This window comes from Vicia villosa, unplaced genomic scaffold, assembly GCF_029867415.1.
Source record: "Vicia villosa cultivar HV-30 ecotype Madison, WI unplaced genomic scaffold, Vvil1.0 ctg.002121F_1_1, whole genome shotgun sequence".
Taxonomy (NCBI): Eukaryota; Viridiplantae; Streptophyta; class Magnoliopsida; order Fabales; family Fabaceae; genus Vicia; species Vicia villosa.
The window spans coordinates 158,345-183,894 of record NW_026705846.1 but is presented as its reverse complement, the minus strand read 5'-3'; the positions used below and the strand labels follow the sequence as shown (position 1 = coordinate 183,894).

At 35.7% G+C, this 25,550-nt stretch overlaps 2 protein-coding genes across 7 annotated transcripts; both read right to left on the bottom strand.

Annotated features, from left to right (window-relative positions):
- Positions 1 to 659: 659 nt before the first annotated feature.
- Positions 660 to 7,728, bottom strand: LOC131637962 (probable ubiquitin-conjugating enzyme E2 23). The gene is made up of 8 exons (XM_058908527.1): positions 7,590 to 7,728; positions 4,544 to 6,535; positions 3,371 to 3,508; positions 2,559 to 3,014; positions 2,137 to 2,203; positions 1,880 to 2,019; positions 1,432 to 1,743; positions 660 to 1,313 (listed from the first exon to the last, which is right to left on the bottom strand). Exons 2-8 carry the CDS (start codon positions 6,533 to 6,535, stop codon positions 1,062 to 1,064), a joined length of 3,357 nt encoding a protein of 1,118 aa, XP_058764510.1. The 5' UTR covers positions 7,590 to 7,728; the 3' UTR covers positions 660 to 1,061.
- A 6,676-nt stretch (positions 7,729 to 14,404) lies between these two features.
- Positions 14,405 to 22,979, bottom strand: LOC131637964 (uncharacterized). Of its 6 annotated transcripts, none has more exons than XM_058908532.1 (16): positions 22,043 to 22,178; positions 20,923 to 21,049; positions 20,675 to 20,806; positions 20,456 to 20,573; positions 19,433 to 19,514; positions 19,288 to 19,344; positions 18,764 to 18,819; positions 17,877 to 18,111; positions 17,474 to 17,557; positions 16,386 to 16,460; positions 15,975 to 16,058; positions 15,459 to 15,523; positions 15,225 to 15,381; positions 15,047 to 15,135; positions 14,845 to 14,959; positions 14,405 to 14,737 (listed from the first exon to the last, which is right to left on the bottom strand). In XM_058908532.1, the coding sequence occupies exons 4-16, from the start codon at positions 20,545 to 20,547 to the stop codon at positions 14,696 to 14,698; spliced, it is 1,233 nt and encodes a 410-aa protein (XP_058764515.1). In that variant the 5' UTR covers positions 20,548 to 20,573; positions 20,675 to 20,806; positions 20,923 to 21,049; positions 22,043 to 22,178; the 3' UTR covers positions 14,405 to 14,695. The 6 variants fall into 6 exon arrangements, with proteins under 6 accessions (XP_058764515.1, XP_058764514.1, XP_058764512.1 ...); XM_058908534.1 differs by having other exon boundaries at positions 14,406 to 14,737; positions 20,482 to 20,573; XM_058908531.1 differs by lacking the exon at positions 20,923 to 21,049 and having other exon boundaries at positions 22,043 to 22,183.
- Between the last annotated feature and the right edge of the window lie 2,571 nt (positions 22,980 to 25,550).

Sequence of the window (25,550 nt, the reverse complement as noted above, 5' to 3'; positions counted from 1 at the left end):
TTGACAATGCATTGGCAATCGTTGAAGAATTCATTATTATCGTCATCATCAATATAACTACTTAAAGATAAAAAAAAACAAAATCAATGTCTAAATTAGCACTACGAAATTTGATAAATGAAATGTAAAGATTTATGAGAAGAAAAATACTTCAAATTAATTTATTTATTTACATTTCTAATAGAAAAATTTAAAAGGTACTAGCACTAAATTTGATAGAAATGACCACAATTTGATTTTCTACAATTGCAATTATGAAGGGGCTGCAAGAACTTACCGCCGAACCATATTAGACGACTCAGTAGAGTTGAATCCTGGTGGTGGAAAAAAATTGAAAGATTATTTTAGAATAAACTAGGTCTAAATAATTAATGTTTTTGGTCAATGATCAAATTTGAATACCTTTTACCTAAATTTAATTACTTGGTTTTAGAGAAAGAAGTTTCTAGAAAGGAGTCTATTACTTTCTTGAAATGATCATAGCCAAAAACATGTGTAGGTACATGATCAATGGGTGACTTCACACATATTAGTAGAAACTTTTATCTTCATTAGACTACTATATCAAAAAAGAATTTGGATCAAATCTAACACACAAAACGTGAAGACGCCAAAATGAAGCTTGTGTAGAATCCATTATGGTGAACAAGTAAAGAGTGGAAGGAAGAAAAACAAAATTGGCTATTCTTCAATTATATTCAATTCATCAAATCCTCACACACAAGTTAATAAACCAGTGCAAGACCATTATTAACAAATGGTTTTACATACCATACGAAATCCAACCCTTGCCACCCTCTTTCCAATATTCAATAAAATAAAATTCATAACGTAAAAGTTAGTAACAAACATTTCCTCCCTTCTAACATTCTCAAAAGGGATATCCAGCCTGCTCTGTTAGTGGTTGCTTCTTTCATGCTTTTGAGATCAATTCTATTCCTTCAAGCTCCCAGAAATGAATTGGTCTTTTGAACAAGAAAATTAAAAGTCTTTAATAGCAGAAATAGAAACACATAAGATGCAACTCTTTCAAATTTTAAGGAATTGATGTGTTTACTCTGTTACAACTCTTTCAAATGCTTAAATTCCTCACAATCAGCCCCAACTTCGCTAAGTGCCAAGAAAAGTTTGGGCACTATCTTGGCTAACATCAGCTTGAAACCAACTGAAGTTGAATTCGGACTGCTATTATTACTCACGGAAGCATCTCTGTTCAACGAACCAATCAAGTAACCTTTCATGTATGCATCACAAGCTTTGAGGATGTAATGACCGCGCCTCTTAAAATGTGCTTTAATAAGCACTTCGAAATCCTAAAGAATTCATCAAGAAGATAACAGTCAAATATACTTTGCACAACTAAAAGAAGAAACATAAATCTCAACAAATGGATAGGATCAAGTAAGACATCTAAAGATTATTTATTATCACCTTGGGAGGCTTCCGTATGAGATACATCATGGTCTTGCAGTTCAGTAAAAATGTATTCTCATTGTATGACAATGAATTCTTCTCTCCTTCGGCTGTTCCAGTTTGCTTATCATATCCAGCTTCATTGAAGTAAGGCTTTGAGTTGAGTACTAGCCCTTGTAGTGAAACTAGAACTTGAAGGATGCTGGAAGATTTTGGATCCCATACTTCATTTCCTCTGCCTGTCCATGTATTGAGAAGGCTAAGGCAAACCTTCCCCTCCTCGTACAAATTAGGGTTTATACGCCAACCACCTGAGTGATAGTATGCCGACTGCATCATTTAGGCCAAAACACAGAAAGACATGAGATACATTCGTGCAGATAAAATTTAAAAATTAAACATCTTCCTTTTTATGGCAGGGACATAATAAATTGCACAGTACTGTAGCTTTAAAATAATGTCTTACCGGTGGAACATCTGGATACTCTGGCGGAAGGTGAAAATCAAAGAAAAATAGCCCATCTTGGTAAGGGGTCCCGAATGGCCCTACAATGACTGCTCTCAAAAGATCCATTCTATCTTCATAAACCCGTACAAAGATTTCCTCTGTCAAAATGTTCAAATTGTTTACATTTATTAAAAAGGGGGTATAAACAGCTTAAGTGCAACACAATACAAAAAACTTCGATGGTATGAATAAATCTATCATCATAGTTCACTGACCAGGAAGGTTATTTTGTAGTATTCCCCAATCTTGTTGCACCTTCTTATACCATTTTCGGTTGTTCCTCTGAAAGTGAAGCGAAAATCATTTAGTGACCTCGGTATGATATAATAAAGGAAATTATATTACAAAGAAAGAAAGAAGCATTTGAATGTACATGTGCATACTCACATATTTGATGCACTAAGATGATCAATATTTAACGTACAATAATAATACTATCCTAAAAGGATCGTTTGTCAATAATACTACTAACCTAAAAGGATTGTTTGTCAATAATAATACTAACCTAAAAGGATTGTTGTGTCTTGGTTAATATTCATCGAAGGAAGATGATGCATAAAATAAACATGCAACTACCTATTCATTATTTCATTTCCTTAGTTCAATTATGATTAGAAAAAGGCAGAAGCAGCAGTACCTGTCCATTTGCACCAATATAATAATGGTCTAACGGATCTGTAACCATGTCAAAATGTTTCAAACTGCAAGCATCATCATCATAACTTGCAGGCGCATCTTCATTCTTCAAGCTGCACATTGTCTCAGACGCTTCCACATTTTCAGATCCTCCTGGAATAACAGACTCCTCAATTTTAAAACTCTTGCTGCCTGAATTGTCACCACCATCAATGGCAATACATTTATGAGAGCTGGGCTCAAAGACATGAACTTGTGACAGACATTCAATTTCACCATTTGACGGCACGTGAACAGGATCTAAGTTCCTTTGTCCCCTGGAGAATATTCCAGAGGCAAGTCTAGTGACGAATCGAATTGCTGCCAGCGGGACAGAAAGTGCTGCGGTCCTACCCAAATCCGTCTCTCCATTCTCTTCTGCTTCAGAAGCAGCGCTTGAATTTTCCTTATTAACATCCTGCATGAAATCTTGTATAATTATAGACTAATAATAACTATTAACATCTCTAGTTGGCCCATGATAAGTCTACCATAAAACAAATGCATTTATTGAAGGAAGAAACTGACTCAGAGACCTTCTAAAATGAGGGTAAAACACCATTTATTTATATTATGATAAGTTTCACAACCACTTCATTCATCAAATATTAGGTTTCCCTAGCAAGCTGTAAAACAGTCAAATTTTGCGGGTAGATGCTACTTTTTGATAGGACTCCTGATAACAGTACTAGGTGATAGATTTTCCTGTAGGCTTCTTAGGAAAAAAGTTTAAAACTTACTAATAAACAGATTATAGTTGAAAAAGAAACAAACCTCTCTCGATTCCCCTAGGACTTCCATTTCATCATCATTGACGGTTTCCCAACTTGCAGCATCACTTATATCGCTCCCTGCAGCAATTGACTCATCATCATCATCTCTACCAACCACATAAATTGCTTGAGGCCCAACCTGGAAGTAATGTAAATTATATACAGTGAAAATGGAAATGTTGTAAACTAACCTCAAACTCTAATATTGCCTCTTAGATTATATAGAGAAAAAGGTTTTGATTATGAATCTAAATCAAACCTCATTTAAGGCTGTGAATGAGAAAGATTCATAAATCATAATTCATCTATTTTAGCACCAAAAGACTGTTTAATATGCTAGAAAAGGAATTTTAGTAACTTTGGTAGAAAAAAGAATATGCTTCGCTATTTCTAATAGTCACTGCTTTTCTATTACATGATATAAGCCTAAAGATACTAAAATGAACACAAAATACCAATTACAATGTAGGTGATATAAAACCTTCAAGAAAACATTTAGAAAAAGATCACCCACTCAATAAAAATGACAACTAAACAATGACAGAACTCCATTTTTATTTTATACTATATAACTCTATCTTAAGGATTAAATATTCTTTTAGAAATCGGGGTTTAGGCCTAACTCAACCCCTCAACCACTCTTAACCTTTAGGTTGCTAAATACCTACAAACTAAGGTACACAGATTCATCTTTTCCTCCATTTCCCAAGTAATACAAGTTCAAACTTCTGCAATAAGTTTTGACAACTTTCAGATCTAATTGTTATTGATTGGAACTCTAAAAGCTGGACCAGATTTTAACAGCCCAACAGGCATCCCAACACAAAATCCTACTCCACTTGCCAGCAATTCGTAGAGGCCTTCCTGAATCACTCTTCACAGAAACTGAAAGATACCTTTGCTGATTGCAAGTAGCCAAGTACTATGCATAATATGCTACAGTACTAGCAACACAGAGCCACTAAGTAGAATATTTCTATCACTGAGAAATTGAACATCCTGATTATGTTCTAATCAAACCATTTTTTAAAACTTGGCATTTCCATTGACAGAAACAACGCACGCAGATTACGAGTCTTATAATAATGATGTGTAAAAAATTGAATATTAGTAAACACACAGCATCTATGTTGTCAAAAGAATGGGAAGAAATTAATATATGAAATGAGCATACCGTCGATATCATCCCATCAGCCCAAGTAACTTCAATATCACCATTCTTAAGGCCAGTTATATTTCCAACCCAAGAGAGGTCTGAGAACTCCACATCAGTTTCACCAGATAAAGTTCCTGTTTGGGTTGACAGGGTTGACAAAGTTTTTGTTTGGGTTGACTGGGTTGGCAAAGTTCTTGTTTGGGTTGACTGGGTTGACGCTACCTTCATAATTCCACTCTTATCATTCTCCAGCTCTGATTTCTCAGTTGACTTTCCAACAGAAGCTTCTACACCGACAGACACGGGTAATAGTCTAACAACCACATCCCCGTAGCAGTAATCATAATCTGGATGGCCCTCTAGCTCATAGACACTTACAATTTCCTCTTTGTCAAATTCCCGGGGATCGTCTGCCTTGGCAGCTGGTTTTATCCACCTCACACAAGCTGTCCGCTCCTTGGCATTAAGACTCCTCACAACCCCAACTCGGCTAATTTCACAATTATCCTCACCGACATCAGAGGTTTTCTCTACAACATATTGTTCTGAAACAAATTCATGATCACCAGGATTATCAATAGGAATTAAACTTGTAGAATCTAGTTCACGCTCTATCGTTCCATCCTGCCAAGAAACATCAACTCTTGTCCTAGTGTTGGCAATCATAAGGGCTTTTTCAAAGCTTTCCTCTTTCTTCCGGGCTCTTTTATCTTTCCTGATGACAACTTTCCTTATTTTCTTGCGATGAAGAGGCCAAGCTTCATGGACAGGGTCCTTAGATACTGAGATAGAACTACCACATGAGCTAGATTCGTGTGAAGGATTATTCCTATCATCTCCACCATTCCCTATCAAAGCACCTGCTGAGTCAAGGTCCATAGCATCCTTATTCCCATATGATTCCTCAACTGTAGCTTCTTCTGAATCACACCCACTTTCTGTTTGATTAGATTCCAAGTCAATGTTAACAGAGTCACTATGTTCCGATTTTGATTTACTTTTGTCTACGGAAACAGAGGATGACAGCACAGATGAGGGTAAGAGACACCAGTCACCCAATTGCCAATTTGCATGAGCAAAACAAGACAACAATTTTAAGTTTTTTGGACTCTGCTCCTCAGCTGGGGCATTAGAAGAAAACGGCCCGTAACCTGCAGACGCTATCCAATAAACAAACACTGATCCAACTGTAACATTGGTGACAGTGCCTTCTAACCTGTTTGCTTTCCACAAGCCAGACAGCCATCTAGCCATCTTGAAGATTGATGAAGACTTGGCCCTTACACGTTGCCCCGGGTAATAAGGGAAATGCCCATCTTCAAGAATATTCTTTGAAATCGGTTTAAGATTCATTGGATCTGCTTTGGAGACTTTACAAACTGAACCATCATCAAATAAGACAGTCACGTTATCCAAAACATCATCAATTCTTCCTAACCAAGGCCCAAGCACCACATAATCACCAACAGTGAAATCTCTAATACGCTTTAAGTCTTTTGATGATACCTCTTTTACCACAGATCCATCATGTGCCAACAAATCCACAGTTATATTGACATCAACCACAACACCCACTTGCCCAGTAGGATCAGAGGCAGCAGCTACAAAATCACCATGTAAAAATCCACGATCAATAACTTCTACGTCACTGAAATTCTGTTTGGACTCCGATTCATCTTTCCAGAGTACACGTAGCTCGTTAGCCTGAAGCGCGGCAGTTTTACCATGCATAGAAGTGTCGTTCCTATCAGAACCTCTGCCACCATTATTACTTTCATCACCCTCCTCAACATCACCATCCTCATCCTCATCATCAGTGATTTCGCTATCTGAATCCGAATCTGAATCCGAATCACCATTAACTTCCGTCACAATCCCAATTAACCCACTGCTTTTATTCTTCACAACATCTTGTCTATAAATTTGCATGGTATTACTTCTCTTACAAGAAACTTCATCCGGTTTGGCCTCATTGTTTTCAGAAAGTGCTTCATGTTGTTGAACTTCCATCTAAAATTATAAAACATCAAAAACATAAGATTGTCTTTCTATTCTAGTCTTCATATTCAACTTAAGTTCAGCAATCAAAACAATTAAAAAAAAAATTACCAAATCCAAGTTATACTTTAAGAAAAAAGTTTTACCTCTTTCATAATTTTAAAATGTACTTAGCAGCATGGTTCAAAAATCTATCCTTAACTAAATAACAATAAACAGAAACGTTCACAAGACGTTTGAATAAATTTGAAAAAACAATTATTAAGTGTATGTTTGATTTTGCTTTTGGAAAAGCAACAGGCAAGCAATTCTAGAGGTGTAGAATTGATTTTATAATGATTTTGAAGTGTTTGTTTCTTCTAAAGTAGAATTAATTCTGCCTCCATAATTTATCTTAATTGAATCTACAATGTAACTTTTGAATTTACACTGTTCAACTCATTTTTACATAAATGCATCCAAACATAAATCACTTTACATCAACTCACTTTTAATCCGAATCAATTCTACAAAATCAACTCACTCAGAATCAAATCTGCTCACCGCATAACCAAACATACACTAACATATACAAAACAATAATTAAATTAATTCTTATTATAAAACAAATGCTTCAAAATTCGTTCGGGATCTAAAATCACCTCACAGAATGAAACAAAAACAAAGTTCAGCTCCCAATCATAACACAGTTTTTGAATTCAAATTGAAACGCAAACAAAAACATCATCATCATTATCATTATCATTATCATTATCAATAAACCGTTGTAGCTCAATCAGACGAAATCCTAATTGATTATACCCTAAATTAAACAATAATCAAAATCTAAAAAAAAAACAGCGGATTAATTAACATACCCTAAGGTAGCTGAAACAATCAGAAGAAATTGAAAAATCGATTGAAGATTTAAAAATGAATAAAGATAAACGAATGAGCTAGGTTTTCAGGTTAATCATTACGGAAAAAAGAATTTGAAAATGGAGAAAGAAAAATCAATATTAGAAATAATCGGAAAAAGAAATCTAGAGAGAGAGGATGAGAGAGAGAAATGGAAAGTGGAGCTTACGAAGAAAGAAGAAGGAGGTCGCTGGCGTGTACCAGATGAATGGAGAAGATGACGATGAAGAAAAGGAATGTGGAAGAAGAAGTCGAATATTTGTTGCAGCGGTGTGAGGGTAATTTCGTCATTCTGTTTTTATAGAATTGCTTTTTATTCTCTTCTTTGTGTGTGGGTAAACCCTCGTTGGATTCGATCGGGACCGTTCGTTTTTGAATATTTATATGAAGTAAGTTGATTAAATATTAGTTTTGGGTCACAAAAATGATTTATTTGATGTTTATTTCAAAAACCAAATAGTGAAAGAATTGTCTGGATTCTATTTGTATCTTAACAAATAACAATTTAACATATTAATATTGATATCAATATTGTATATGGGTAAAAACCAAGAGGTAATTAAAGTCTAATAACAATTATTTCACCTGATTCAAAAGCAAATTTTAACAACAACTTATTTATAAGTGAAGTTTATTATTTGTTCTTGCTAACCTATAATAGGTGGTTATGGCTTGTTAGAGATTTTTAAAGTTGTTGTCATGTTTAAGTAGTCTCTAACAGAGAATAGAGAATGTGATTAGAGCTGTTAAAATGGTCTATTTGATTTTAAACGGGTCGGTCTTGGCAGACTTTGGGCTTTTTGAAGTTGGGTTAAAAAATTCATGTGCAATATAGACTCGAGAATTATTATTCGAGTTTGGCCTATAACTACACTTTGAGCTATCCGACCATAAATGGACTTTTTATTTTGAAAAATTAAAATCAAAAATCCATAATATTTATTATAAATAAAATTAAAAAATTATATTATTTTAAACATAATATATTTTTAAGTATTATATTATCTCTTATAAATATTGTTTCTAAATACAATATATGTCTAAATTGTATAAAATAATACTTAAATATTTAAATTAAGAGAAAAATTAATATAATAGGATGAAAGAATGTTGATTATATTAATGTATAATATTTAAAAGAGAAAGATTGAATAGAATAGAGATAAAATTTAGTGAGGTGAGAAAAATTAATGTGTTATTTTGGAGTAAGACAATATAAATATTAATATTTTTAAAAATTTATAATTATGCGGGCCTAATGGATTATCCATAGACCATATGGGCTAGCCTTAATGGGTAATTTTTTGAGCCTGTCGGGGCCGCCCATATGGACTAGTCCATTTGACAGCTCTAAATGTGACATCTATGTTGTTTTTTTAGAGAGTTAGATGTCCCTCTTAACCTTGGGTTAAGATGTTTATAGAAATTTATTGGATTTGAGTTTTAGGCTCCAAGAAAGTATTTTTTCATTCTCATAAAAAGTGTCTCATTTGTATTTTTTTTCTATATTTCAAAATAATTGTCCATTTATAATATCAATGCAGCATTTGTTATTATTTTTCCACACTATCATGTCCATATTTATTAACTTTCACTTTATTCAACTACTCTATTAATTATACTCCCTCCGTCTCATAATAAGTGTCTCATTTGCACTTTTCTTGTGTCTCAAAATAAATGTCCCTTTAGTCAATCAATGCAATATTTATTAATTTTTTCCACTAGTATACCCTTATATATTAACTTTCACGTTTTCCAACTACTCTACTACCTATAATAAATAAGGGTACTTTAGTAAATGGTATTAAATTTATCACTAAAATCAATACATCTAATCATTTTCTTAAGAACCGTGAAAAGTTCAAATGGGACACTTATTATGAGACGGAGGGAGTAATTAATAAGGATCATTTAGTAAATGATATTAATTTTATCATTAAAATCAACATATCTAATCATTTTCTTAAAAACTGCACATTGGTCAAATATGACACTTTTTATGAGACTAAGGGAGTAGTAACAGCAGTTCACACTTTTATGAGCGTGGGAAATGAATAGTTACGTCCCTTATTATTCTGGAAAACGTGACTTTCCCTTCTTGACTTCCTTCCCATTTCGTTATGGGCATTGACATGTCACTCCCTCATTTTCATAAACGGACGAGAATTCCGATAAAAGGACAATCATTGCAAGTAATGGCCAGATATTCTAGAGATATATTACATTGTCTCTCCTTAGAGAACTCCATATGAAACTTTTTTGTGGGACTTTGATGAATATGCCAATAAGTAATCCCTCAAGTACGTAGGCTTGGAAAGTGCGAAGTGATTTAGTTTAATTGTCTTCTCTCATTTAGACGAGTCAAGTGCATTTGGACGAGTCAAGTGCATTTAGGATAAGTACCTCGGGAGTTCTTGGGAGCGAGTCTCTCAAGCGCTCTTCAAGTTGAGTACCCCGAGCTTGGCCTTGGATAAATCTTCAGATATCAATGGGATGAATCCCTAAACGTCAGTTAATGTAAAAATCTCGAATGTCAATTGAGGTGCACACACGGTATTAAATGTGTTCAATAATGACTTAAACCTCAGAAGATAAATTGGTCTAAATCCCTTACAGGTGTTAAGGACGTGGGAAATCTTTTCAATTGTTAGCATGCCTAGTAAGAGGTCGTTGATTACCTCTAAAGCTAGATTTATGATCCGTATAAAAGCAATTCAGTACCTACTATTAAAAACTTTCTTGTATCTTTCTTTCTCGAGCTTTGTGAAATTGCCTCAAAGTTCCTATAGAGCGTGGCATACTCGCTCTCCCATTTTCTCAAGTTGAAGCCATTAAGCCCCATTTTTAAGTGCAGGTTTGTTACCTTTTTCCCTTATTTCTCTTTATGGAAATAATTAGGGATTTAGATGAAAATGGTAGGATGGTGGAGCTCTCTAACATTAGACAATAGTCTACAATATACCTACAATGTGTGAGGAATGCTAAACGGATGGATGGTTCTATTAACTACAAACTCTTATATTAGGTGTGTTGAAAGGAGAACCTAATGATAATCACTGGTTTTAAGTTTGACTACCTTACCCATGTTCAGAAGGAGTTGGTTCAATATATGTACGAATTCAAAGTCATAACTTCTCGCACTATGATTGCCCTGGACCGCAAACGAAAAATGTGAATACATGAGTAAGTTTATGGCCATGGAGATACTTATTCTACTTTTCATATAATAATAATGATAAATTTCAATTTTTAATGTGTTGACGTTATTCACATTCAGATTCATTTAATAAGGCAGTGAATTAGGTGAAAATAATAATAATAATAATAATTATTATTATTATTATAATTGTTATGGATTGGAAAAAGACTCGAGTGATTAAGGTATAATTATCTCTACTTAATCCTAGGTATAAAAACAATCCACACGATAAGAGCAAGGTATAATTTATGATCTCCAATTTTTGTTATACTCATCTTCAATCTTGAACTGATTTGAGCGTTGGAGTGCTAACCATACAGGTTTATCCTGCATCACCGTTCAAGAGCACCGATTTTCCAACTACTTCCATTTCTGTTTCCCGAACAGCACATTGGTGCCATATGTGGGAATCCAATTCTAAATCCTACTATTTCTATGATTTCAGGTCTAATCTTCAATTTATTAGTTTGTAACCTCCTTATGTCACTTAATTGAGAACAAATTGAATCTCGATTCCTAAGTTTTCTAGGAATTTGCATTTCGTTCCAACTTATTCACAACTTCCTCAAATCTCATAATTGAGAAATGCTCAAAAAAATGGAGATAAGTCATAGTTGGTTTGATCAATCATTGTTTCTGCTCCAATTCCTCAAAATCCAAGTATCCGATTTTATTGAGAGCTCGGCAAAATGACAAGAGGAAAGATATGATATCTAGATACAGGTTAAGGTCAATATGTGAAGGCAATTTATACGAGGGTCATGCAAGAGGACACATTTCACCTTTCAATCTAATATCGCCCTCATTTTTACCCTGCTACCAGGGTACTTACCGCGTCAACATCAGAAGATACCACAAGTGCATAGTTAATAATGTTTGAATACCATAAGTCCATAGGTAACGTCGGGCACCAATCAAGTACTGGGGCACCTCTTGTAGGCACTACAAGATATTCACTTGATGCACCAGGGTCTCCTCAGAGTGAATCACAGAGCTGAGGTCCTCTAAGCATGTCCTAAGAAAGATAACCCATACTCTAGTTTCCAGGAGACCGGTCGATAGCAACCTTTGATCGCCACTCGGAGTCCCTGTTCCAAAGGAAAGACTTGACGGGAAGAGCAACTCTTACTCCTCCTACAAAAGTCGAACAGACAAACATATCAAGGAATGCCCCTAATGCCCAATCATCATATCGAGTCTAGGATAAGCCGATCAACAAGTAGATTTTTTTCACAAGCGGATCCCCAACTTTCTATGGATTACTTGAGGTAGATATGCACTCTGGAATAGGAAGGAATTCGGAGGCTTCGGCCCTGGGGATCAAAAAATGTCTCATCGAAGCAATGGACAGAGCAATTCGACGGGCTTAAAGTGTAAATGGTCGCTATCAAGCTACATCCTTGGAGAAGCGGGCCACCCATATATATATATATATATATATATATATATATATATATATATATATATATATATATATATATATATATATATATATATATATATATATAGTGGGGCACCTAGGCACCCCCGTCAAACCAAATAAGACGATTTGAAATGTGAAGTGCACTCAACCTATAACTCTAGGGAAAGACGTCAGCCAAAAGACCCAAGATAATGTGTGTTTCAGATCATGGAGTATTTGTTAATGATGTAGACATGGTCAGTTGAATCATTTTATGTCTATACGTGGATGATTTGTTGATCACAGGTGCAGATGAAGCAAAGATACAAAGAGTCAAGTTGAAATTGATGCAGGAATTTAAAATGTCCGACCTAGGAAATTTTTCATATTTCTTAGGAATGTAGTTTAAAGACACAAGTGAAGGATTTCTCTTGCACCGAAAGAAGAATGCTCAAGATATCTTGAAAAGGTTCAAGTTGAGCAATTCCAATGCAACAATCACACCATTGGAGACAATAGTAAAGTTGAAAAGAGAAACAAATGATGAGTTTGTAAATGAGACATTGTACAAACAAATTATTGGACCTCTAAGGTACTTATGCAATACCAGACTTGCAATACCAGACTTGGCATTTTGTCAAAGTGATTGAATTTTGAGCAGGTTTATGGAGAAGCCACACGAGTGTCATCTCACTGCAGCCAAGAGAATGTTGAGATACATAAAGAGGACATCACTGCAGAAGTGTATGGCTATACATATTCTGACATCAGTGGAGGTCAAGATGAAAAGAAAAATATTGCAAACTACTTATTCATGATTGGTGGAGCACCAATCTCTTAAAGCTCAAGAAAGCAACACATTGTAGCATTATCCTTATGTGAAGCTGAGTATGTAGTTGCATCCTATGCAGCGTGTCAAGCATTATGGATAGAGATGTTACTCGAAGAGCTCAAGATCATGAAACCAAGGAAGATGAAGTTGTTTGTAGATAACAAGTTAGCTATCAACCTAGTCAATCATCGTATGTAGGGGTGGCAAACGGGCATGCCCGCCCCGTTTAGACCCTCCCCGCAAAAGCCCGCCAAAAAACGGGACGGGGCGGGCATATTTGAGAGTGCGGGTCTAAAACCTTGCCCCGCCCTGCAAAAAGTGAGGGAGGGGCGGGGAAAGCCCGCGGATATTGAACCTTTTAGGCCTAAAAATAGTAAAATTGTATGAAAAAGCTCATGCCCGCAAAAAAATGGGGCGGGGCAGACACATTAAAGGGAGTGGGCCTAAAACCTCTCCCCGCCCCGCGAAAAAGCGCGGGTAAAACGGGCTTTCCCCGCGGACCGGTCCCGTTTTGCCACCCCTAATCGTATGTGTCATGGTTGGAGTAAACACATAGAGAGAAGATATCATTTTCTCAGGGATCACGTAGATAAAGAAAAACTCGAACTTGATTATTGCAAGTCACAACTGCAACTAGTTGATATACTCACCAAGCAATTGAAGAAAGTCAGGTTTGATGAGTTGAAGAAAAGCATCAGGATGAGAAGGCTTAAAAACATGAATTATGAGGTGTGTTAAAAGCTAGTAATTCAACATAGTAGGCAATTATGTGTTCGACAATGTTGTATTTGACCTAGTCGAAGTAGATGTAGACTATAGAGTCGAACTTAATAGAGTAGAGTTAACTTTATTCGACAGAGTCGAATACAACATAGTTGTTGTGTCGAAGTCTGTTGAATACATAATGGAATAAGTCAAGTATGTTAGTTGCCAATAGATAAGCATGTTATGATGTAAATCATGGAGAAGCACACTATAAAATTTCCATATTTCATAATACACTTTTTTTCTCTTCTTCAATAACCCTAATTGTTCCTGGGGAGACGGTTTTTCCTCATTTATCAGATTCTTTAGTCAATTACTATAGGGCGATTGATCATATTCTTTAGTCAATTACTGTAGGGCAATTGATCAGATTCTTTAGTCAATTACTGTAGGGCGACTTGTGGCATCGCTTATGGGTAACTTGTGCCTTGCTTTGGGCAGCCTCTTAGCTATTTCAAGCAATCTCATGATTCTTAGGGTTCAATAAAATTATTCCAATTCACTATGATGAATATTAAATATTAGGACTGCATTGTGCTGGAAGCTGTTAAGGAGTGCTACGAAGAAGGGCACATACACATGTAAAAGACTGTGACCCAAGTACTTACGATAGGCACCAATTTTATACCTTCTTTCTCATTCATTGCCTCTGAATTCGCTTATGAATCATCCTATATAATTAACTAATAAAATAAGTTTTTCACTATTCAAGTAAGATAACTTTCTATTGTTTTTGCGTAAAGCAAATCAAATAGAAGCTTTAATCATCCATGAAGCTTTAACCAGTGATGATACATCAAAACTTCAGTTTAATTGGCATCAGAAAGTGAATTACATCAATGTTACTAGCATTCACAAAACTTGTACCAACCAATAACATTACAAGCTACAACAGTAAAACTGTAACAAGATGCTTAAAATCAAAACCAATATTCCCCCAAAACAGATGAAGTATAGCAACTGCAAGTGTATATAACATAACTTTGTTTAAAATCTTTCTCAAATATTTATGTGAATGCCAATTTCTGCTACAAGATTCCCCATTGATCCACTACTTGATAATGGACCTCCGATATTTTATTTGCTGTCTGGGAATCTATCCTCGTATGACTGGGGCACCTGCCATCATATAAATGATTGAATGAACTTCGGGTTAAAGAGAGAGGCTCATCAATGGTCAATATCAAGAAAATCAAATAAAGAGAAATAAAGTGAATCAAGTGTACCATAAAGCTTGCAGTGATCATCTTCCCAGCAAACCATCTTCCATGTAAGGCCCGCTGTGCGCCTATAGCAGATTGGGTATCTTCAAATCGTAAGTAGACAAACCCAGTACTCTTCCTGCACATAGAAACAATAATTAAGTAAAAAAATCACGATCTTACTCTTGTAGAAACATGATGAATTGATGATTACTAATTAACTCACTTATCAACGTATATATGTTTTAAGTTCCCGAACTTCGAGCATTCTGCTTCAACATCTTCTTTAACATCCAAATCGAAGTCTGGTTCCGTCTGTGCAGCATACAATGCCAGTAATATCATTCGACACACTAAAAGTATGGCACAAAAATCTCAAGAGTATAGGAGAGCAATTTAACTACCTCATTTTCCGGATCAAACATATTCTTTAACAATAAGCATTCACTTGGAACGCCAATTGTATCAATAGAAGGACTTGTCAGCACTGGTATGTTTCCCGTTGCTTGTAGATTAAGGCCTGTATTGTTGACAACGGGATTGCCCAGAAAACCAACGATACTGCCAAAAAAAGGCATAGAAGGTTAAATTATACACTGATCTCAAAATATGAAAACCGAAATGGCAAGGGGAAAAACCTTGATGCAATGCCACTGCGATCCAACCTCTGCATGAGTAATGCTCGGGACGAGGCATTCAAGGACTGAAAATTAAAGAAAGGTCAGCCAGCTATAACACTGGTTTGTATGGAAAAAAAAATCAAACTAATTTATGAAGGGCAACACGGTGCTACGGAGCTCTCACTATCACAGGGTCCGAGGAAGAGTTGGATCCATTATTTAAATATAAATTTGACTAGAATTGAAAAACCCAATTCTTAGATGGGAAATCGAGAACCAACTAAATATGGAAACAAGATGAGACGACACTGATTGACTGCTAATATATGACAAACAAGAGAGTAAACTACTCTAATAAAAATAGAGTAACTAAGTATAATCACATACACGTCGAAATGTGAATGTTTTGTTACCAAACATGGCTGTTACAATGCATTCTGGGAGCTCAGTATACAATTTCTAATAGAAAGGATGAGTAATTTGATAAAAATTTAAGAGGTCAAAAACAATATTCATGAGAAATATATTACTCACCAAGCCACCACCTTCATCATCATCAATATCACCAGTATTTCCACCAAATTCTTGCATTCCAGACTGATCAGTAACAGCTGATACCTAAGGAGAAAAATATGCAACAGGGCATCCAATTTAGATCCTTTAGTTTACATAAAAAATGTCAGCAGAATATCCACTTGCTTGGAACAAGTTTAAGCCAAATCAAAAGCACGAATAGATATATAACCCTTAAGATCATCCACAATCTATAATCCAGTTAGATCTAGATACAAATTAAACTGGACATGAGCTGTTTGTTTGCTCTCACATTTAAGTAAATAAAATTTTATAAATTTGATTTGATAGGAACTTATATTTAGCAAATTGGGTCTAATATTAGAAAAATAAGGCCAACTACGCTCAAATCTATGAGCAAATCCACAGTACCTTGATTGTCCTGCCACCAATCTCCAATTGACTATTCAAGCTCTGAGCATTTTTTGCATCTTCAAGGCGGGCAAACTACAGTAAGCAATTGATACAATTAACTTTACACTGCCAGAAACAAATGCAGTGAGCATATCATACATAGAACAGTATATTATTATAATAGCATCATAGCCGAGTAGCAACCACAACTTCATCCATGAGTTAAAAATTACTAACATTGTGAAATATTTGAGCTGAATTCTCTACATACTTAATAAACCTCATATGTTCAGCAAAAAATTCATGTTCAAACTCCCAAGGTAGACTCATTTTTTTTATATGATCCAAGTTAAACTTTTGTAGGCATGATGAAGTTCATAGCTCTCAAATAGCCTGTGTATGTGTGCATTAGAGAGCTGCAATGTTATTTATTACTGTTAAGAAGTGTGGTTGGGCCTAACTCAACCCTACAAAACCGGCTTGTAGGGTGAGGATTGCCCCCACTTATAAGGACATGTTCAGGCCATATATTGTCCGATGTGGGACTCTTAACACACCCCCTCACGCCCAGGACTAGACAACTGGAGCGTGGAAATAAATGGTGGGTGGCCCGATAGCGGAAACCATAGAAGGTGGCCCACCGGATCTTAAACGAGGCTCTGATACCATGTTAAGAAGTGTGGTTGGGCCTAACTCAACCCTACAAAACCGGCTTGTAGGGTGAGGATTGCCCCCACTTATAAGGACATGTTCAGGCCATATATTGTCCGATGTGGGACTCTTAACAATTACATCTACCAATAAGCATTATACAATCAAAACCATCCAAGCTTAGGCCTTGTGTTCTAAAACAAGCTATGCTCAAGCTTTAAATTTGGTGCGTCCAAATAAACCTCAAGTATTTGGCTTGGCTGGAATAATTAACACCCCATTATTTGGCTGGACTTGAATTTGGCTTGGTCCAAATTTCAAGTTCTCCCTCAGTTTAATTCATTAAAAGCAGCTTCCGCAAAAGATATGAGCAGCCGATCAATTAAAGGATATTTAAAAATAAAATAAAACTTGAAAAGTTAACTTGGTTGAAAAAAACTAACTAAAAGATTCACCTGCACAAAGCCAAAACCTTTGCAATGCCCAATGTCATCAAGAGGCAGCTGAACTAGCTCAACTTGACCAAATGCTTCAAAGACCTAAACAATTTCACGTGAAAAAGCCATTAAAAAAAAAACATTCTTGTGAAAAAAAAAATAAAAAAGCAACTAATTGGAAGCAAATATGTTAACGAATAATATCATCATTTTCGACTTTCAAATGATTTTAAAAAGTAGCAATATTAAAAAGAGGTACAAATAAAAAAAAAAAAGGAGCATAAAACCAGGAACGTGTCTTATTCTACTCTCAACAATGCATCATACCTAAAGGATCCCTTTCAGTCTACTAGCTCTAGAGAATCAATCATATAATGCACCAGAAAATTATCCAACCGCAAAATAAACAAGATGTGCTTACCCCATGAAGATCAGCTTCAGTAATACTGGAATGCAGATTGCCAACATAGAGCCTTCTTGCACCCCCAGAATAAGGACCTAAATTTCCAGAAGGTCCATTGGCAACAGATGCTGTAGACTGAACCAAATTCTTTTCTGCTTCTGATGGCTTCACCATCACTGGTTGACCGAGAATTGGTTGGCCTGAAAGCGCTATTGCCATGGGAACAGACATAACATCGTAGAACTCAATATACCTGCAAATGTGAAGGCAGAAAACAATAGTACAAATATCAGGACCTTTAATTAACTTATTAAACAGAACAACACTTCATAAAACATTGTGATGTCAATTTGATGGTTCAAAATGAGACTTTTAAGTTAATAGCATTAATAGGCACTAGTTCATATATTGATTGTATTCAAGAATAAAATGACTCAGTAGTGCATGTGGACCTTACATGATGGTACAATGAAAATTGATAAATGCAAGAAATTGCAATGAATAAAAGGTTATATAACCTCAGTTGTGTAAGAAATATGACTGAACAAGTAAATCTCCATTGAGGAGTTGTACTAGATTTGATGTTATGAAATTAGAAAGAGAAACACAAGATTACTACTAATAAACCTTTAATTAAAGTATTAAAATGAATTAAATATTGGTTCCCAGTGAGTCATATTTAATTAACACTTAATGTGCTAGCTCAGCGATAAGAGCTTAAGCCTTGTAACCTCAAGATACTAATTCTAATCCCCTCAAGGACAGTTGTAAAATGGTCAGTAGTGCTACTATAATTAATAAAAATTACCCCTTCCCTAATTTTTAAAAATAAATAAAATTAAAAAGTCACATGATATGAAAATGTTTTTAAAACTAGACATTGAATCTCTTTATCTGATGCTTACCCGACACCTTTAGAACGTCTTGAATTGCGGTCCAAAATCAAGCGAACGTCTCGCACCTGGAAACAGTAGACCAGAGGTGTACAAAAGACATAGGTTAAAGAACAAATGGCTTTTTCAATGACAAGGGTACAAAAGTAAAAACTCAGCAGTTGGGATATTATGATAACTATAATATTCCACTTGTGATTGATGTTTTCCAAACATGAGGCACCAGAGACTGATGTCTTAAACTCTTTAAACAACAATGAATTAAAACTAAATAGAGTTTTTTTTTTGTGTTCAAAATTTTGAGTTAGTGGCAAAGTAGATTTCTTTCCAATGTTTTACTTGATAATAACAAAAATGCATTTCATGCCTTTCAAACCATATATTTCAAAGGTCAAAAGGAAACAGATTGTTTTCCGGTAATAACATACAACTTCCTTTTCATTTATTATACTCCAAGATCAATGCCAACTACAGTAGCAAAATAATTCAACTTTGATGCTAGCAAAGAAAGGAAATGGAACTATGGAATATTGTACCTTGCCTGCCCTTGAGAAGAACTCATAAACATCTCTTTCATCCGCTTTAAGAGAAATCTGTGAAAATGCTTTCAAAATTAGATCTCGCAGTAAATTTATGAACAAAACAGATCATGTTATTGCATTCCAGATGTACCAGGAATACCTGATAAGCAAACACAGTTCTTTGATCTCTTTCAGGGTCGGTCTCAGGTTCGGCTGCATCTTCCTTTTTCTCATTATGCCGTCTGCAAGAAACAAAACAAAATTATAGGCCATGGTTGTAGGAATACAATGAAACTCGTCGATACGGTTCAGGATTGAAATTAATAATAAAATATTTATGTAACAGATTATTGTATAAACCATAGTTTCCCAACATAAATTTTCAGGCCCTTTAAATATGCAACATGGAAGCAAATTGTCTTTCTATGTATAAAACCCAGTTTCACTGGACAGAGGCCTGCAGGGAACTAGGTAACGTTCACAAGAAATCCCCAGGTAACATAGTTTTGAATTGACGTCTTTGCTTCTTGAATTTAAAAGAATCAAACCTGGAGATTGTGGGAAATGGTAATTAAAGGGAGTGAATGTCGTCCAATTGCTATTAACACAAGATTTCGTACCTTCTATAAATAAAACAAAAAAGTTATATTGGAATAGAACCTCCAACTTGGATGGATGACAATTCAAGAGGTTGAAGGACCTAATAGCATTAAGTTGAAACATGTTAAAACTTAAAATTTTATATATACTGACTAAGAGAAAACACAGGCATAAAAAAAAAATCAATTCCATATATGAAAATAGTTTTATATAAGATGTTGTCTCCAATGACATAATTGAATAGATGGTAAGAATCAGCAGAAACAGGAGAGCATGAAACATCAAAAAAGAAAAATCATGTCTTGAAGTAGATAAATCTCTAAAATCCAAGATTGTCAAAATCAAAGGCTTATTTTATCACATCAATGACATTTAGGTGCAAAAGATGCAATGAGGAAAAAAGTAATGTTGAGCACCCGAGGCTAGCCATGAAGAAAAGACATATAAGGACTTCATTTGATAATTCTCTCAAAAAAGAACTTATGAACTAATTGATGTAAAAGTGAAAAAGGACGCTAATTGGAGAACCTTCTAAACTCTACTCTAGTATTTTTGATTAATCAAAACAAACACCAACTATTACATGCAGAAACAGAAACTACGACCAACATGTAGCCAAATGAAACATTGCTTTTGCCTATAGGCATCAGAAGATGAATTGCTTCTCTTAAGCATAGCCCATTACTCCCTCACCAGCATTTCTGCAACAGAACAAATGCAATTAAGCAACTAAGTTCAAAGGGGGAGGATAACAAATAACATGACATCACACTGCTACAGCAAACATTCAAACTGCCCCCACCCCAAAATATTGAGATGCATGCATTCAGAACAGATGAACTCTGGAACGGAGAAAGTTTTGAAACCCATGCCCTATAGTTCCAATGCCTGGCCCAAATGCCAGAAAGACCAGCTGATGCTCAGTCTACCGTATCTGCGAGTTCCCAGAATCTAATTGTCAATATTCCGAAGCTTTAAGAATGTTGAACAGCATAACTAATACACAACTCAGGAACAGCTATTCTTAAATTTAGTACGGATATTAACCACCTTTCAGTGACTCTAACAGTAGAGAAATGCAAGAGAAGTGCTTGTTTATAAACAACGACATAATTCATGAACATAAGTCCAAATAATGATTGACAGCAGATCAGGAATGACAAAACATCAATACCATCTGTAAAAAATGATGAGTGGGTGGTTAAACTCTACTTCCAAAGAGGATAACAGATATACAATTATCTATACTAACTTAGCAAGACTAAAAGTGAATATATCTGCATTTGCATCATCAATACCACCTTAAAATACATAAATCAGGTTCTAAAAGGGTTTGGAATCAGGTCAGATGCCACCTAACTACCAAGGTCCAAGTGGCCAACAATCCATCCTCTAAAATTCATTAGATTAAATATAATCAATGACTTAAAAGTAGACAACAATTTGTGACTTAGAATTCCCTTAAATAAATAAAATAACAAAACATTGCTTAAACTTGGAGAAGGAAAAATAAATAAGAAATCTGAAAACAGACTCCTTCAACATAAGCATGACCTTTAGGGTATTCTGCAATCAATCTGATGACCGAACTACAATGTTAACTTAGCCGTAACTATAGCATCGACGGAGATGATGGTGAAGGTTAATATAGAATTTAGATTTAGCCACAAGCAAAAAATCTGATAAAAGAATGAAGGATGATTGATCAACAAGCAACTAGACCTGAAAACATAGCTAGGGCTCATATATCATTTTTATGCTCTATCAAATTCCCAAAGATAAATATCATTCTGACTGGAGATATTAATAAACTTCAAGTCCACAAGGCCCGCCGTAACTAACTTGCACTGTAATGTAACTGTAAGACTATGACAATAAGGACAAAATTCAAGATCACTTGGTCAACTAGATTCTTTTCTTAGACAATGATGCTTCACAACGAACTTGGTTAGGTCATAAGTAGAAAGTATTTGGAAATTTAATTTATTATAAACAGAAGAATATGGATAAATTAAACATATGTTTTTGAGATAATAGCTTTTCTATATCTTTTCTACATCCAATCCAATGCTCTGCTGAACCAAAAAACTATCACAGCCAACAATAGTCATTCATTTTCGTATAATCTAAACAGCAGCTAAAACGATAAAACCAAAATGAGTGAGAATACCTGTTTTCCAACTTTTCTCTATCCGGTTCCTTTGTGTCCCTTGCCATTCCTCTGTCTCTGTAATCCTTTGTGTCCCTTGCCATTCCTCTATCACGACTTGTCTCTCGGGTTCTGCCATCCATATCACCTCGATTCCTTTCAGATATACTTTTGCTTCGTTGAAAGCGTTCTTTCTCTCTTTCGCCCTCACTCCCTCGATTATTCCTTCTCTCTCTTTCAACCTCCTGATATCTGTCTCTCTCCCTTCTATACTTTCCTTCACTCTCTCTCTCCCTATCTCTCTTCCTATCCCCATTACCCTGAGAGCCTCTACGCTGATCGTTCTCCTTATCTCCATCTCTAGGTCTAGAACGACGCCGAGACAAGCCTCTTTCTTTCTCCCTGTCATAACCACGAGAACCATCTCCGGATTTCGAATGCATAAACCAATTATCAACATCAACATCATCATCATTATCATCATGCTTCTCATTATCCTTATGCTTCGAGTTCGAGCCTCTACTACGAACACTATCATCCAATTTCACAGTCTTTTCCCCATTCTTGTTCTTAAGCTCAGAATTATCAACTGTTTTCTCTAGATATTCATACTCATCAAATTCCATCATAACTCAATTGAACAGTGAAATGAAATCCCCCAAATTAATTCAAATAACTGCAAATTACGCAAAATCAACAAAATCATGATATATTATTCAGAAAATGATAATCGATTACAAGCTCTAAGATTGTAACATGAATTTGAATTTTGTTAGTTGAATTAGCATGAAAAAGTAAGGGAAGTGAAGGAAAAAAGATGAAAACCTTGTTGAGCGAGGAAAAGAGACGTTAGGGTTTGTGCGGTTGAATCTGAAAATGGAGCGAGCTTCAAAGACAGCAGAGTATAAGAGAGTAGTGAAGGACCATGCTATACTTACGTTGAAAGTTTTTATTTTTGGTTAGTTAATTAAATTTATTAAAATATTTCTATTTTTGGTAAAACAGATTGATTGAATTAATAATAATTTATTTAATTTATAAAAGATGAAGTATTATCTTTGCCTAGTCTAGAGTATTTTACTCCTTCGAAAGAAACTTATGAGTCTTTTTCGTTATTAGTTGACCATTCTTGCATCCAAACTAACTTTTTGAGAATTTTTTTTTGAATAACAAGTTTTTTAAAAAAAAATTCAGAAATAACCAACTTTTCAAAAAAATTTCCCAAATGTCACTTTTTTACTATCTGCACCACGTTGTCGCCAGGGGGGTGGCGACAACACTAAGCCCAGAACGTCGTCGCCAGTGGGCCTGGCGCCTACATGCAAATTTTAGGTGTTGTCGCCACCCCCCCGGCGACAACACCCCCCATATTTTTTTTTCTTTTTTTTTTGTTATTTTTTTTCTTTAACATATTTTCTCTTAAATTTTTTTTATTATATTTTTCAAATATTCTTTCAACATTATTTTTTTATATAATTTTTTCGGTAATTTTTTTTTCCATGGTAATATTTTTTCGGTAATTTTTTTCTTTCAACATTAATGTTTTCGGTAATATTTTCTCTTAAATGTTTGTAAATATTATTGGTTCCAAATATTGTTTCCATGGTAATATTTGATAATTTCTTTCAATATGTCTCCTGAATCCATTATTTTTTTGGTAATGTTTTTTGTGTTGTAACCCATAAAATCTATGAAAAAAGTTCATTTCATTGAAAAAGTAAATTACAAATATCATCGAAACTAAAAACTATGTTGTGGAGCTAGATCCACGATTGGGACATTTGGTCCTATTATGTCCTACCTCACGACATATACTACACTTCCTCTGCATTTTTTCAGTTACGTCCATCTCGGTTCTAATACGCCTGCTGTTTGGTCGACCGCTTTTATTCCGACGCATTAAATCGTTATGCCAAACTGTTTCCCCCTCGTACACAGGCCAATATGCTTCCATTGCTACCACCGGAAAGTAATTGTCGTATACGTTGATCAACGTTGATACCTTGTAAATTTCTGATACCAAAGATAATGCATCAAAGTGAGTATGTGAACATGCTGCAAGGACATGGGAGCAAGGCATGCGATATGCTTGAAATTGGCCACAGTCGCACCAACGATCTGGGATATTGACGCGATACTGTTGTCGTGGAAGTCTCTGGTTGTGGTCAATTGTTTCCTTTACACTGAAGGTGTGGCCATGACGGTCGAACTCGGTCACTCGGTGAGTGTTACCCTTGGCAGATTCCTGTTGTATATATTTCATACACACATCGCTGTAGACCTGTTGTGTTTGTAACACTGAATTCCACCGCTTACCTCTTGTGGCGAACAGAGTTGCCATCCGAAAATACGTAGCACTAACCAAGGCAGTTACAGGTAGGTTTCGAATGCCTTTGAAAACCCCGTTCATTGATTCCACAAGATTTGTAGTCATGTGACCCCACATAGCCCCATCGTCGTATGACCTAGTCCATCTCGCTCTGTCAATGCTGTCAATCCACCTCCCTGCATCTGGATTTGTCAACGCTATTTCTCGGCGGTAGTATTGAAATCCAGGTTGGTTTAAGGCATACCCCGCGTTCACCAAGTGGTTCTTCAAAAATTTATCTTTGATCTCTCTCATAAAATTTTGTGCTATATGCCTAATGCAGTAGACATGCTTAGAGGGGGGGGGTTGTGCCAACCATTTGCCGGATTGTTGTATGCGCTGTCAATAGAAGCGTGCCTGTCCGAAATCAAACAAAGGTTAGGCTGTGGAGCAACTCTAGCTCGGAGATTCTTCAGAAAGAAACTCCAAGCAGCAGCTGTTTCTCCTTCTACCAGAGCAAAGGCTATTGGAAAAATGTTGCTGTTTCCATCCTGCGCGACCGCCATCAGCAAAGTTCCCTTGTATTTCCCATACAGCCATGTTCCATCAATTTGAATAATCGGCTTGCAAAAACCAAAACCGATGATGCATGGTCGAAACGCCCAGAACAGTCTATGGAAGATTCCATTACCTTCGAGAGGGGTTCCGTCTTGGGACTGTGCCGGCAGTGTCTCCAATATAGTAACAGTCCCAGGTGAATACAATTGCAGTGCAGCCAGGTAGCGAGGAAGTTGTTGGTACGATTCCTCCCAGTTGCCGTAGACTTTTTCAATTGCTTTCTGTTTCGCCAACCAAGCCTTTCTGTACGAAGGTCTGTATTTGAACACAGAAACGCAATGAGAAATAATTGTCTTCACCTTCAGTGATGGGTCAGTTTCGACTAGAGGAATGATGGTATGACATATCATGTCATGACTGAGTTTTCGATGATCTTGCGCCATGTTAGTGGTGACGCAGGTGTGGGCTTGAGATATCGAACGTATCACCCACGCATTAAATTTCTTTGTGAATGATGCCTTCAGCATGTATCCACACTCCAGGTTTTTGCATGCAATACTGACTCTCTCTGGATTTGATCGATCGGCTTTAAAATCAACACAATTTGCTAAGTGCCAATTTTTTATAGCCAGTAGACAATCATCCTTCGAACGAAACGTGTCA